Here is a 14,133-nt window from a genome sequence, read left to right as displayed (position 1 = left end):
ATCACCTTTCACCAAAATGCAAACCTGCCCATATGTCATGTACAGGACAAACAATCCAAAACATATCAGCAGCCCAGGGCAACCCTGATAAACATGACATAAGAGAATCCACTTGGGATATTCAGAGCACACCACTGACCTATCGAGGAATGCGGAGAAGGCAGGGGAAGCTCCAGTGGGTGCTTGCGTTTGGAAAGCTGTTGGTCTTGCCACCGAGAGACGGTGAGCCCTGAGTCCTCTGTTTTTAGAGGATAGTAAAGAGACAAGAAGCAACTAGTTGGAAGCAGCTTGTTTCTCCAGGCTGAGCAGCCTGACAAGATCAAAAATCAGAGGATTTACCTAAAAGATATCAGATGATCAAGCCTCCTATACATGTACCTTATCCCTTCTTTCCCTGGCTCGAGATCTAAACTCCTCTGAATTGTATGACACGAGATTTAGCTCAGGGCTCCAGGTCAGGCTGAGAAAAAGCCCCATCAGACCCCTTATCATATCAGGCACAAACCTGCTATCTGCAAAACGCTGAGGTGTCTTTTCACATTCAGCCTTCTTTCGCGCTGGACTTGCTCGTTTTTTTGAAAGAAGAAAACTGAGCACCACTGAAAGGCCCTTGAAAGGTCCTGCCCTGGCTGGCCTGGCAGCATCAGGAAACGGCAGCACAAGTTTGCCCAAAGGACCCGACTTTGCCCTGGTCACACAGTCCCCAGAGAGGTGTGCAAGTGTTTGGGCACCTGAAGGACCCTTGCCACCAGGGGCAGCCACGGAAACAAAAAATAACACAGACAAAGGGTGACAGCTGACGATACATCATCACAGCCGCAGCCTCCCTGCGAGGTGTCTATTCCTGCAGCCGGTTTCGTTTGCTGTTTGTTGGTCTGGATGCCACTACAGGCACAGTTTAAGTGTTCTCCCCCCATGCTGGGTGTTTCCAGGGGAATCGGTGGCGTCCTTCAGGTGACACGCAGACTGTGAAGCTACCCAGTCCAAGGAAGAGGACACACAGTCCTTTTTACTGCCGATTTCTCTAACCGCAGTCGTGCTGTTCAAGCACAAGTTTGGCTGTACAAGAAATTCTCTAATGCACGGGAACATTAACATGCAAGTAGGAGCTGGGCAACGCTAAGCAGCTCTCAGAGCTTCTAATTTAATACGATGAACAGAAAGATTTCAATTAATTTAGTGCATTTTCTACACACCAGTTTAAGACTTGTAGCATTCGGGAGGCACTGACTGGCATCAATACCACTATCAGAGTCCACATGCATTAGAGAATATTGACACAGAAGTTTGATCCACTTTTGAGCGCAGGACAAAAATACCACGTTCCACTAGAGACTGTGCCTGCTTTAAAATCTGCCCAGACTTTGGATCACCTGCCAATATCTTTAAAACCACAATTTTCTGTTTCCCTTCAGCACGCAATAGTTGTGTTCTGTTACTAAACTGCATTACAAAAAGGGTCAAAGATGTTCACGATGCTATGATAACAGCCACAGAGATGAACTTTCTAATTTGCACATTTAGCCCTCTGTGCAAAAAGTGATGTATTACAGTGATTATTAAATAATTGCTGTTACATTTTTATCAATATTAGAAGTGCTTTTTTCCCCAAAAAAGTAAGTATTGCGTAGCAGTTAAGTGAATTATAAAATGTCCTCTGCTGAAGATACTGTTAAGAATCCTTATTTGCTAGACTGTCAAGAATTAAAATCTGCCTAAATAAATTACTCCCTGCTGTCCTAAGTTAATTATGTAAAAAAGGTATCACTGTTGGTGACTCTCTTGTTTTGATGATGATATTGAGTCAGACACCTAAAAGAACAATTAAATTCAATGCTAAGCAACTTATTTATGTTTGGCTTAACACCATTATTAATAAGAACATTACGTTAGTGACTGCCCGCTGCGAGCTCAACTCCTGGATAGCAGTTGATTTATAATTAATGTTTTCTTCCTACTGGCATGTTCTTCAATTGTCTTTCTTCATATTGTCAGTTTTTCAAAGTACAGTAATAGTATTTAGTGCATCAGAAAGTTTTTGTTCAAGAAGAGTCTGAGTTTGCAAGGATCAGCATCACAACAGCATCATCTTGCAACTTGGTAATATCTACCGGCCTCTCTACAATGCTTTTCCATCACTGGTTTCAGAGTTTAAAAAACAACATTCAAAATCTTTACCTGTACTTTACGGCTAAGGAAACTGAGGCACAAAATAAGCGGCTTATTTAAAACCTCCTAGTAAACCAGTGGCAGAATCAGGAGCATTAATGTTTTCAGGTCCCCCGAAAAAACAAGGGATGAAGAGGAACCAAAGGGAACCCAAATCTGGCTCTGCCTTAGAAATCACCTTATATTCTCACAGGTTTTGATTCCTCAAGCAGGATGTGGACTCTGGCGAGGCAACCTTGAGGTTGCACCAGTTTTGCAGTATCGCTGGCCCTTCGCTAGGCGCATCCTGTGGGTTTCGCCCTTCTGAATTACCATTGTACAAGCCGAAAAAAGGGCACAAAGCTGTGTCATGCCCACGGCCTGTGCGATAACGGTAACCGACTCCCATTTTCACTGTTGCTATTGAAGAGTTCGATTTTTAAAAAGACAGAAAACACACCAGAAAATACGTTATTTTAAGGTACGGAGTGAAATAAGTGTTCTTTGTGTAGAAAATTCTACGGGAACGGAGACCTGGCATATCGAATGTTTAAAATTTGCAGAGACTGAGGAAGAACATGCACATTCGTGAATCTGTTTATAAGTGTGTGTCAGCTGCATGATGAAGCCAAAACCGTCAATGCTTAGTGAGTCAGCATCCAAGCCAGCATCAGGACTGAGTCCACAGTGTTTATGGAAAACATTTAGAGTCAAGGGCACAGGAATAAATACACGATGTGTTTAACATAGCACCTGGCTGCATGAAGACTTAGAAGCCACCAGATGAAGCAAAGTCAGATGCTGTGCTCTTTTAATGCAAACATTTTTAAAGGCAGAAGCAGCTACGCCAGGGGAAAAAAAGAAATAAAATTAACCTTTAGCAACTTCCTGCTCAAGAATCTAATGGGAACAGTATCTTGAGTTCACCTGTTCTGTCTCCAGTTCTGAGTGTGGCTTATGAATGTATTTGCAAGCCAGCTCTGCAGTGAGTGGAAGAATTATGCTGCAAATTGCTACGACATCATTTGAAAAAAATAGAAATGCGCGAGAAAACTTTCACAAAACCCTCCGTCACAGCAGTTGGACTTCAATTAATTCCTCAAGAGCGTACACCCAGATTTGCATTTGACTTCACTGTAGCCACATGCTCGTGGTTTACAGCAGAGTCCAAATTTCATCCACCGCATCTTGTATTCTAAAAAATTCAACTATTACTTCATTAAGCCTTACATTGTTTAATTAATGCAGAGATATTACAGTTTGCCCAAAGACATACTGCAACACACTAGCAGAGCTGGCTGTCAAAGTCAACGAAGTTATTTTGGATTGTTTTACTGCATTTCTATCACAAGCTTCCATTCCACAGTCCACCTTTTGTGTCACTCCATTTATTTATCCAGGAGAAAAACAAGCTTTTCCTGAAGAACTTTTTCTTTTATATTCCTCTCGAAGATTTTCAGAGGATTTGCCTCCCAGGAAACCACAGAGCCATCATTTTGTACAGGCTATTTGAGCATTCGTTCGCTAATACGGGTCTGCTGTACCAAAGCAACTGGTTGACAAATAAAAGCTACGCTCTAATACAAGTAAATCTCAGCTGGTTGTAAAACTTCTACAAACATGTGAAGGGAGAACACCCAAGTGAAAGACACGGACTTCATCCAAGTCCTGCTGGAGCCAGGGGAGCAGCGCTGCCTGTCACTGCACAGGCTCGTCTGTTCTAAACCTGTCTCAGGCCATCCCAAGAGCCCTGGGGGAGACAAATGGATTATTTTTTTTTTTGGTGGGCAAGAACAAAACAGAAACCACTGGCAAAAACATCCTGTCTTCTGTAACATGCCTGAGGCTCGCTGTACAAAGAAGATTTCCGTTTTCATCTTCCTAATGCTATTTTTAGAACATATTGGCAGTGCCAGATGTGTCTTTCGAAGGGTGGACTCTCTAGAGCTGGAGTTAGATTTATAACCATGTTCTTGCTGGCCACAGATACTGAAGACAACAGGCCTGTGAAAAAAGCCCCCCGTTGTTAAGATGACATTGTTGGGAAAAGCCGTTTAAAATAATTACTCACAGCATCTTGAGTATTTCAACATAACAGCCGAGGATCCTGTCTGCCTGGGCGCTCAGCTCAATGCTCATGGTGCTGCAGGTAGGACTGACCATCAAGCAGTCAATCAGGTTGGGCTCGCTGTCATTGCCAACGTTGGCCGTCATCTTCTGATTAGCTGTGTTGTTGCGCTCCACTTCCACGTGGATCTCATTGGAAGTGACAATAACTGGTTTGAGACGGGATTCAGTCAAAGTGGCCTCTTGAGAGACCAGGTCAGGACTTGTGTGAAGAAGGCGGAGGGGGAGATTAGGCTTTCGGTCACACTGCTGCTGGCAGCCATTCCGAATTTCCTTCAGGCTTGGCGAATTGTCTCGACTGAATTTTAAAAATAAACAAATAATTTCAATAGCCAGACATGAGAGGAGGAGAGATAGTGCAACACTGAGAGGCCAAGATCTTTTGCAATTTCCCACTGCATTTCACCCCAGCCCACCAGATTGCTTTCCCCTGTGGAATCGGATTACTGAAATCAATTAAAAAACATTAAAAGGCTCCAACAGGACTGTTCTGTAGCCCCTACTCTACAAAGACTCAAGCTTTTAATGACTCTAATTGACATGCCAGTTTAGTATAAAGGTGAACTTTCCCATCCAAGTTGTGCAAAGCTGTAACAGAATCCATGCCCAAGTTTGTATCTGGCTACAGTACATGCCCAGACATTTGTCTGCAGCCCTCGCGTCTGGAATTTTTGTTGGACACCAAGCAAGCCCTGTCCATGTTCTACCATGAGTAAAGTCAGACAAGCATAAACAAACAGGAAACATAGCAGAGGAGAACCCTCAGTGTCTACTGGAAACTGGTTTGTGTGTCAAAAACTGCAGCATCTATTTTGCAATAAGTCAGGAATTGAATTCTGCACCATAATGGAGACAGCATTGTGAAACCAGCTCATGTTCAAAGCTGTAGATACACAGACATGTACACATAACCCCATCTTCAAGATCTCACCATTCCCTTTGCTTTGGGTGTAACACACCCTTCATGTGTATCTTTCGGGTTTCCAAGCACAGAGTGTAACAAATACAGTCACATATATACGAAAACATAACGTGTGATTGACCTGAAGTCCCACATGTAACACTAGCAATGAGCAGAGTGAGAACAAAGACCAGCTCCCACATACCCACACCCATGCTCACACCGATCTTGTTTAGAGATCCACGGGTTTGGAAGTGAGTAACGCGGTCAGCTGGGAATTCATACTGACCTGTTGATAAATTCCTCATAACACGAATAAATGGCTGCTAAGCAAACAGCTACAAGGTTTGGCAGGACCCTGGGATGGGGGCACTGCCCAGTGGGACCGTGCATGCTGAAAAACAAAAACCAAGATGACATCGTTGGCAGGAAGATTTCTGTGGTCAAATACAGTCAGACACAACGGGGTGCCAGAACAGGACAGACAATCTTGGGGAATCTTCAGAAGGGCCATAAAAGAGAGTTTAACCCTGTAAATCCCTACCCAATAGGCTTATTTATGAATAAGGCTAAGCCGTACCCTCAGTATATTTGATGTGGTATCTCTACAGTCCCCCCGAAATCTCACATGTGATGGAGCATTACATGGTCTAAACTTAATGAGAATCTCTCTGCAAAGGCTCTGGGTCTAAATGTAAAAAAAGAATGAACACACAGCAAAGTCTATTGGCTTCCAGTATGTAACTAGGCAGAAAACCCCAGCCACACTTGAGAATTAGTTAAAAAAAACAAAAGAGGCTTCAGAAACATTGCCTCATGGACTCTTCTAATTCATTTGCTGTTTGCCAGTACCAAAAAGCAGCAGCTACTCTTAACAGTCAGCAAATTGGTGAGCAAGGCTGGGAGAAGTAACACAGAGAAGCATGTACACAGGCCTGGAAATACGCCATAAATTAAATATAACTAACCTGTGAATAAACTTCTTCACCACCTCCATTCCAGCATTCAGCTCATTCAAAGCCAGAATATACTCCTGAGTAAACAGCCGCAACCGAGGGCACTTCCCAAAATCCTGTCCAAAAAGGAGAGATTCAGTGAAGACGGTGAAACATGCCTGCAATGTACATTGAAACCGTGGGTTTTCAAAAGAAATCAACTCAAACACAACTGATTTCACTTGCTGGCAGGTTCAAGATCACAGGATCGCTGCATGCTGAAGTAATGTGCTTCCCACTGGTGACACGCTTTCCAATTCTCCTCTTTCCCCCATACACACCCCAAGTGTTTAATTAAAAAAAAAAAAAAAAATCCCACCTGCATTTACATTTCTTTTGTACACTTCACTTTATACCTTTATTTTCAAATGCTTTTTTTTGGTTGGTTTCCATTTTTGCTTCCACTCATAGCTGCAGAAATGCAACTCAAAACCAATTTTTTACTTCCACATTTGCCATCATTATCTCTTCTGGTTTTAGAGAAAATATTTTTGACATGCAATCAATAAGTGATAAAGTATAAAACCAGACATCAGTTCTTTCTCCAGGGATTTCACTCCAGCTACAATGTGAATTTTACAAGTGAGCTCGACAGTTACTTTCTTCCAATCCTGCAGTCGGAAAGGCACCTGCTAACGAAATCCTGCATCTCCTCACATCACCTGCTATTTTTAGATGCGAAAGGAGTAAAATCTGCTCTGGTGAGTTTTACTCCACAGCACATTTCTTCACATTTACACAGGTGTAACCTTATTACACAGGTGTTACAGAACTACACAGCTACATTTCCAAGTGAACAAGGGCCCCTGAGGACGAACCAGCCCTCCCAGCTATTCCTCAAGCAGCTGGCTGCAGGACAAAAATAATCCTGGAAAAAAAAAAAAAATCAATAGCAACTGAAATGTAAAAGAAATGCCACCAGTGGTAACGAACTGGTGGTCTTTAAAAAGGAAGATACACTCCCAAAGCACCAAAACCTTCCGTTACTTATTTTGGCTTCAGGCACTTCTATAGCACAACCTATATTAACATCTCATAGGTTTTACAGCTAGAGAAAATTAGCAAAAATGTGAATACGAGCCTAGGCATAAAAATGTCTCGTCCATGTCTAAGTGCTGAGTTGCTACCTGGTAACTTCACCCAGCAAAGGGACTGTGGGCAATTCCACAGTTGGTTTTACAATAAAAATCATTAAACTTATCACAACTCCTTCTGGCAGGTGTAAATACACTTGGTTCAATGGCATGAGACTGTGTGCGCTTCGTGTATCATTTGGTGCCATTGAATTGCATGGACACTCCTTGCAAGATAGCTTTTGCAGTTGCACTTTATGAAAATTTTTTAACCCATGTAGGTGTCCTAACAGAAGTTAGAACAAAAGTGCAAGAGATCATAAAGAGGATGTCGTTGCTGACTGCCCTAAAATAAAATCTCTCTCTAAACATAACACAATGCCCTGACACAGGGCACACAACAATACACATTATCAATATTTGCTTCAAAAAAAAAAAACAACGATAGTGCTTATATTCAAACGTTTGGGCTGAGCCTACAAGCAGCTGCAATCCAAAGGTGCAGAGAGGTTGCTGAGCACTCCCCAAACAACTCCGCACACAACAGTCTCCAGTCCTGCATGGAACCCATAGCATCAGCAAGACAAAATCTACCCTTGTTCTTTTGAGATTTCAAACTGATACACAAATGAAGAGCTCTTTCCCCATTTCACAGGTGGGAAACTGTGGAACAAAACTTGTCATAAACTTAGCAAAGAGCAAATTAGTGGCAAAGGTGGGAACACACAGCTCAGTCTGAGCACCCTGAATTGCATGGGGCCTCCTAAGGTTGGGCAGTTTACTGCCAACAACCCTGCCCTCCTAAAGGGTAACTTTATTTACATGCACACACGCACACATTCTCTAAAAGACTATTCAGTACAGAAGTCCCTGGAGAGCAGTAAAGTGCCCAAATCCACTCCAATTAATATATGACACCGTAAATTCTCTGACTACACACTGCGGTGCAGACATGTTGATTTTCAATCTGCAAATGTTAAGTATGGTAAATATACCCAATTCTCTGAAGCTAACCAAATACAAGCATTACACTATGCATTTAGATTTTATTTGAGACCCCTCTAGAGCTCTGGATGCTTTAAAAAAATCAGTCCAGAATCCAAGAATAACATTTACAGAATATTTAATTGAACACTGCAGAATATTCAGAAATGTTTACATGTCTGCACAGTGCAGGCACAGAGCCAGGAATACGACCTTTTTGCCATCTTGGGCTTTCTACATAGCTCTGTAAACTCAAGGAGTTAAATAATAATACTGTTGTAAAAATACGAAATACAAACTGTTTTCTACTGGGTTCATGCTACAGATAGGACAGTGGATGGTCTCTAAAATTATATCAGTTAATGAAAAGAAGTTGATTGTGTAGCTACAGAGGTATAAGAACCATCCTTGTGATCACAGCCAATTAAATTGCTTTTAATATTTTATTTTATTTATTTATAACTCTTTGCCACAGCATTGTGAAGTAGCTTTTTCATGTAGCTTAAAACCATGGCAGGAAACTTAATATGCCACAGATAGAGGGCTGGTAAACACCTAGACCTCTCTCAGGAAAGGAATATGGATCATGTAAGAATATCTTCAGAGTTAGGGGTTGAAAATCTGGTGTATGGGTGGGGAGAGCAAAGCTGGCAGGGAAGTCTCCTATTTCAATCACTAGCAAGGAGCTGATCAGTGAGGAGAAGAGAGACAGCCTGGTAGAGAACTATTATACAATCAGAGAGAACACAATTCCTAGAAAGAGAAGGAAAAAAGAATAGCAGAAAAGCATAAGTAAATTCAGGAAAACTAGGTAAGAACTCATTGGATGTGAGTCTAAGGAAAAACAGAAATCCAGAGAGTTGGGGGGGCTCAGCTCTAAATCCTAAACCCCTAAACACCGACTTTGTTATTTAATTGAGTGTAAACCATTAAAACTACAAGGATGGCATGCAGGGAGTAAATAAGGAGCCAAGAGCCAGGTGGGAGAGAGGTGGAGCTGCATATGCTGGCACTGCTGCCAAAAGAAACGTTCCTCAAATCATGGCTTTGCTTAGATGCTTCTCAAAGTCCCACTAAATGCTTATTAGTTCTGCATTTATAAAGCAACACACCATTACACACAGCAGTCACAGTTTGGGGGGTTAGATTCAGATATGGCAGTGCTGTGTTCACTGCAGGCAATGGAGCAGCTGCTAATTACGAAAGGTCCCACCGTAGAACTTCTCCAAAGTGACCAAGTTTCCTTCCCAAGTGCACTCACCATGTTGTGTTTGAGAATCCTCTGTACCACCGGCGTGAACACTTCGATCACAACCATGGACCGCGGGCGCTCTCGGCAGTGCTGTAACGAGCAACAAGTCATTTTGTGAGCCGCAGAAAGTATGAAGATGGGTCTCCTCTGGCTTCACACCCCATGCATGGATTATCCCAAGATTAATAAAATCCAAGGGCTAAATTAATTTTTCCTAGGATGAGGGTACTTGTGACACTGCTCTCTCCTATGGACTTGCTGGCATCCAACAGAAGATTAGCATGGGAGCTCAGGAACTACCCAAATTCCTTTCTCTACTCCCTATTCTTCACAAAACTCACTGAAATGTAGTACTTTTGGGACTTCTACCCATTTTGTCAAATTTGTTTGAAACTTGCTAACAGTTTTAGAAGTCAAGGGGTTGAGGACAAAAAGATGTGTAGATACAGGCAGTGTAAGGGCACAAACCTCCTTTCCTTGGGGTCCAAGCTAAAAACCTGTGGTGGATCTTGGAGGGCACCAACAAGCCACTCTCCCATCACAGAATAATACACACAATCATAATCTACCAGTCAGAGTAATTTAGGTTGGGGAGGGCCTTTGAAGGCCATGTGGTCCAAGCCCCCGCTCAAGGCAGGGCCAGTTTTGAGGACACACGAACCTTCTCATCAGTGTTGCCCATTTCAGTTCTGTATCTACAAGGAGGAAAAGTCCATGTCCCATTTCCCTTCCTGCAACCATACACAGCCCATCCCACACATGTAAAGATAATTAGGTGCCCACCTCTGATAGAGACCAAAGGCAAAAAAACCACAGGAACAGAAGCACCTTGAGTCCAAGGCCAGATATGACCCTAAGACTGGCTTATAAAAATGCAACAGTCAGAGGCTTAATTTCTGCAGGAAGAAGCTGCTGATGGGAATTACAGGCAGCATCTACAATGTTTAATAAATGTGTACCCAGTCATTAGTAAGTAAATTTAAGCAGAATTGAAACTGAAACACAAGCAGGCCTAAAGGAAAAGCTGCATTTTCAAATCCAGAAGCTGAAGTACTCAGAAGTTTATGAAAAAGATGCAAAATGCATCGGAAGCACAGATTTACCAAGAAAGAGGATGGGTCCTTATGATCTTCCCACTGACACTACCTGGTGACATAATTTCATTAGAGCTGAGTTATGCATTACCAACACATCTGAACACAGCGACTCCAATTATTTTTTGCATTAGCTAAACAGAACGTGCAGTGGGACATCTCTGGTACCCACACTGGGGTGTGGGAGTCTGAAGATTCGAACTCTCACAGAGTATCAGGACTGTGCAGTCTGATTTACTAAGGACATGGATCTATCTTTCATAATGGTGCTGTTAACTATTCCAATATCATTGGTTGTTGATCAAAAACAGAAATCAATTTGGGCATGAGGTAAGGAGTCCAAGAAAAGAACAACCACCTCTGCAAAGAACTACACTCATTTACAACTATGAGATTTCAGAAAGCAAAACTGTTCTGATACCTTGCAGAAGAATTCACAGAGGTCAGGAGGAGGATGGTTGTTTTCCAGCAAAGGTGCAATTGCCTTTAAAAAGGAAAAGAGAAAGAGATAGAAAAAATTATTAGAGGACTGCATCTGGAATAAGCATTTTGCAGCAAAATATTTAATTGGAAAAAAAAAAAGCTCACTTTTAAAAAACAAAGACAAAAACATCAATAGAGAAATTAGAGGTGGGCTGTGTGGTTATGTGTAAGCTCAAGCACACCTCTGTTAGGAATCCTCTGGAAAATTTTGCTTTAACTACACCAGTGTAAATACATAAAACACAGCAAAGGAGTACAATTTTTGTAATGGTTTAAATGAAAACAGGAGCAGACCAACTGTTTTAGGTTGTAATACAGCAAGGATTAATCTGGCTCACTGTTTCAATTATAACATCTCCCTGAAAGAAAAATCTGAAACACACACACACATTCTTTATAAAAGAGTTCAGGCTCTTTTTGTGAGAAACAATTCTCTAGAAGTAACAGCAATGTCCTTACCTTGGAGAACCCTATTCATCAAAATCAAGAATCTAACTCCATGAAAGTTGAGATCAACCATTCCTTCTTTGTTGCTATGCAAACCAATGTGTTTATGCTCAGTAAATGCATTAGAGGTCATACCTGCCACTGAGGGTGTAATGAACTTATGCTGTTGTTACTTCCCTTGTAAATTAGAAAATGGTACTAGAACAATTCTCTCTACGTGATGGTGCCTTCAGGCTTTGCCAGTCTTGAGCTAAAGGGATTCCCAGTATCCATTTAAAAGTAAGGCTAAACACAGCAGCTAGGACATTTTGTATTAAGCAACCGAACACCAGATATTTTATCTGGATGGCATCTGGAGTTTTACTAAGGCAGCCTGCTGTGTTTTTTTGCTCTCCCTCTGGTCTCCCTAAGGATTCCAGCCCTGGCAAGCCTGCTTGCAATGACTGTGTTTCACAATAGCCACTTTCACACACAAGCAAGTCAAGATTAATGTTACTTTCGACAATTAAGCCCAAGCGCGTCTGCAAAGATCTGCTTTGGTTACACATAACGTTTGTGGAGTTTCTGTTCATCATCCTGTGCCATCCTGCTGCAACCATTCACTCTCACGCTGGTGACGGTCCAGCAATGGTGGACTGGTGGAGACCGAGACACTATTCAGTGAGACTGAAACACTATTCAGTGAGAATGAAACATCCCCGCACCCCGTCCAACACCTGAGCTAAAGATGTTCCTTGAATCCACCTTTTGGAGTGTTTGATACAGGACCTGTCGAACCACAGGAGCCACGGATTGCAAAATCCCCAGGTGTTTACACCTGTCTGGTACGTGTCAGAGGATCCTTGCACTGGAGATGTAACCGCCTGGCTGTCAGCCTAAGAAAAACGAGCTTTATTGTTTAGGCCCGGTCCTTACCGAGTGTAGGGACAACAGATGTTGTCAGGCAGGTCACGGCTCTGCCTGTATGATCAGCGGGGGAGACTGAGAGCAGCCCGTATTTCCCTATGTGTGCTGTGGTTAAAAGCAGAAACTCGCTGTCTCGCGTTGCCCAGTTACGGCAACACGTGCTTCCCCTTCCTTGCCGGGAAGACATCGGTTGTAACATTGATCTGTTCCAGCACCATCTAGAGAAAGAAAGCTGGTTCCATCTGCATGACAATTCACTGTGTACTTTTAAGATACTACATATATACACAGTATTAGCAATGCTTCCTAAGAATAGCACAGGTTAGCTGCGTAACGGCAGGGAGCTCTGAAAGCCCAGAAAATGCCGTGGCCTTAATGGTTTGGGCACAACCTACAGAACGGCAGGACTTGAACTGAAGAAGCCATCACCCAGAAGTGCTGAATAACATATTAAAAGGCTGAAAGGAACTTTGGAGGCCCCAGGGTCCAACCTCCCTGCTCACAGCAGGGCCACCTTACATCTTGTATTAAAAAATTCTTCCCTCAGAACAACCAGTTGTAACTGGGGGCCTGAATTACCCGCGGCACTAGAGCAAAACGAAAGCTACAGCAGATCTCAAAGAAAAGCAAATGCCACTTCAGAAACTTATCCCAGTGACCGATTCCAGCTAATATGGTAACTTAAGCAGCAGATAAACACAATTCACACCTCCCGGCGGGTACATGCCACCTTGTCATTTTGCAGAAAGTCACGGAGATGTGATACAATCAGGTGGTTGTGATGTTCTAGGTTGGATTATTGGGAAGATCTCCCGGAAAATGCCAGTGACTGAAATTCAATTACAGTCATGAGGAACCAAGTTCCACCTCTCTGATAAATTGTTGAGATTTTACATTTTGTTGCACAGGAAAAGAGCTGCCGTTTGATTCACTTGTTTCAGCGTCTAAACAAATGCAACCTACAGAAAAGTGAAAAGTTGAAGGTGGTATTTTTATAAATCACATAAGCAGGGGGTTAAACTGCAGTGACACGCACACATATCCACACTTACAAAAACAATCACTTGCTCACATACCATCAGCAATGGAGACATTCTCTGTTTGGTAGTATTAGCCCCTCAGGAAACAACAAAGCTTAAGGGTTTTATAGGGCACATCTGGAAATGATGTTTTTTGACTATTTAAAGTACATATATAGATATGAACATTGCACTGTGCAGCCAAGTAAGGAAGCCATTCGGGGAGACGACCAACCCTCAACATGCTGTGCTGTTTCAAATAAGTTGACAAGGAAACTTTATTGTCACTCATCTACGAAACAAGAGAAGAGGAAGGACAAAAGCTCACCAAAAAAGTAGAACAAATGGGTTTGACCCTGCCCATGTTTACCAGCATTGGTGGAAACGCTTTCATATTTGCCCTGCTTCACTGGGGCAGGGGCAAGCATTAACAGAAGCATTATCAAACAATACAGATTTGTCCTCAGATTTTGACAGAAAGGTACTCACCACAATAATGCTCTCATGGTCTTGAGTGGTTAAGTTGTTGTTCTGAAAGAGTGGAATAGAAGAAATGAATGAGCAGAGAGTACTTGGAGTTGGCACGTCAGCACTCACAGTCCTCTTAGCTACCACCAGACACAAGCAGAAAGGCTCAAGACTGCAATTGCTGAGTTTCACAACAAAATTAATCGAATTAAAATAACTCTCTTAACAAAGGTAGT

The 14,133-nt window shown here is 42.4% G+C and overlaps 1 protein-coding gene across 1 annotated transcript in view; it reads right to left on the bottom strand.

Moving 5' to 3' along the window:
- CMIP (c-Maf inducing protein) overlaps positions 1 to 14,133 on the bottom strand; it is a 132,697-nt gene that overhangs the window by 18,932 nt on the left and 99,632 nt on the right. The window contains exons 5-10 of the mRNA XM_065640783.1: positions 13,919 to 13,960; positions 10,996 to 11,058; positions 9,490 to 9,570; positions 6,145 to 6,248; positions 5,466 to 5,570; positions 4,220 to 4,573 (exon numbers count right to left, since the gene is read on the bottom strand). Coding sequence (XP_065496855.1) covers positions 4,220 to 4,573; positions 5,466 to 5,570; positions 6,145 to 6,248; positions 9,490 to 9,570; positions 10,996 to 11,058; positions 13,919 to 13,960 — 749 coding nt within the window. The remainder of the gene's footprint in view (positions 1 to 4,219; positions 4,574 to 5,465; positions 5,571 to 6,144; positions 6,249 to 9,489; positions 9,571 to 10,995; positions 11,059 to 13,918; positions 13,961 to 14,133) is intronic.

The sequence above is a fragment of the Caloenas nicobarica genome, chromosome 9 (assembly GCF_036013445.1).
Source record: "Caloenas nicobarica isolate bCalNic1 chromosome 9, bCalNic1.hap1, whole genome shotgun sequence".
NCBI classification, from domain to species: domain Eukaryota; kingdom Metazoa; phylum Chordata; class Aves; order Columbiformes; family Columbidae; genus Caloenas; species Caloenas nicobarica.
The sequence above is the reverse complement of the archived record's forward strand: the minus strand, read 5'-3'. Positions and strand labels throughout refer to the sequence as shown.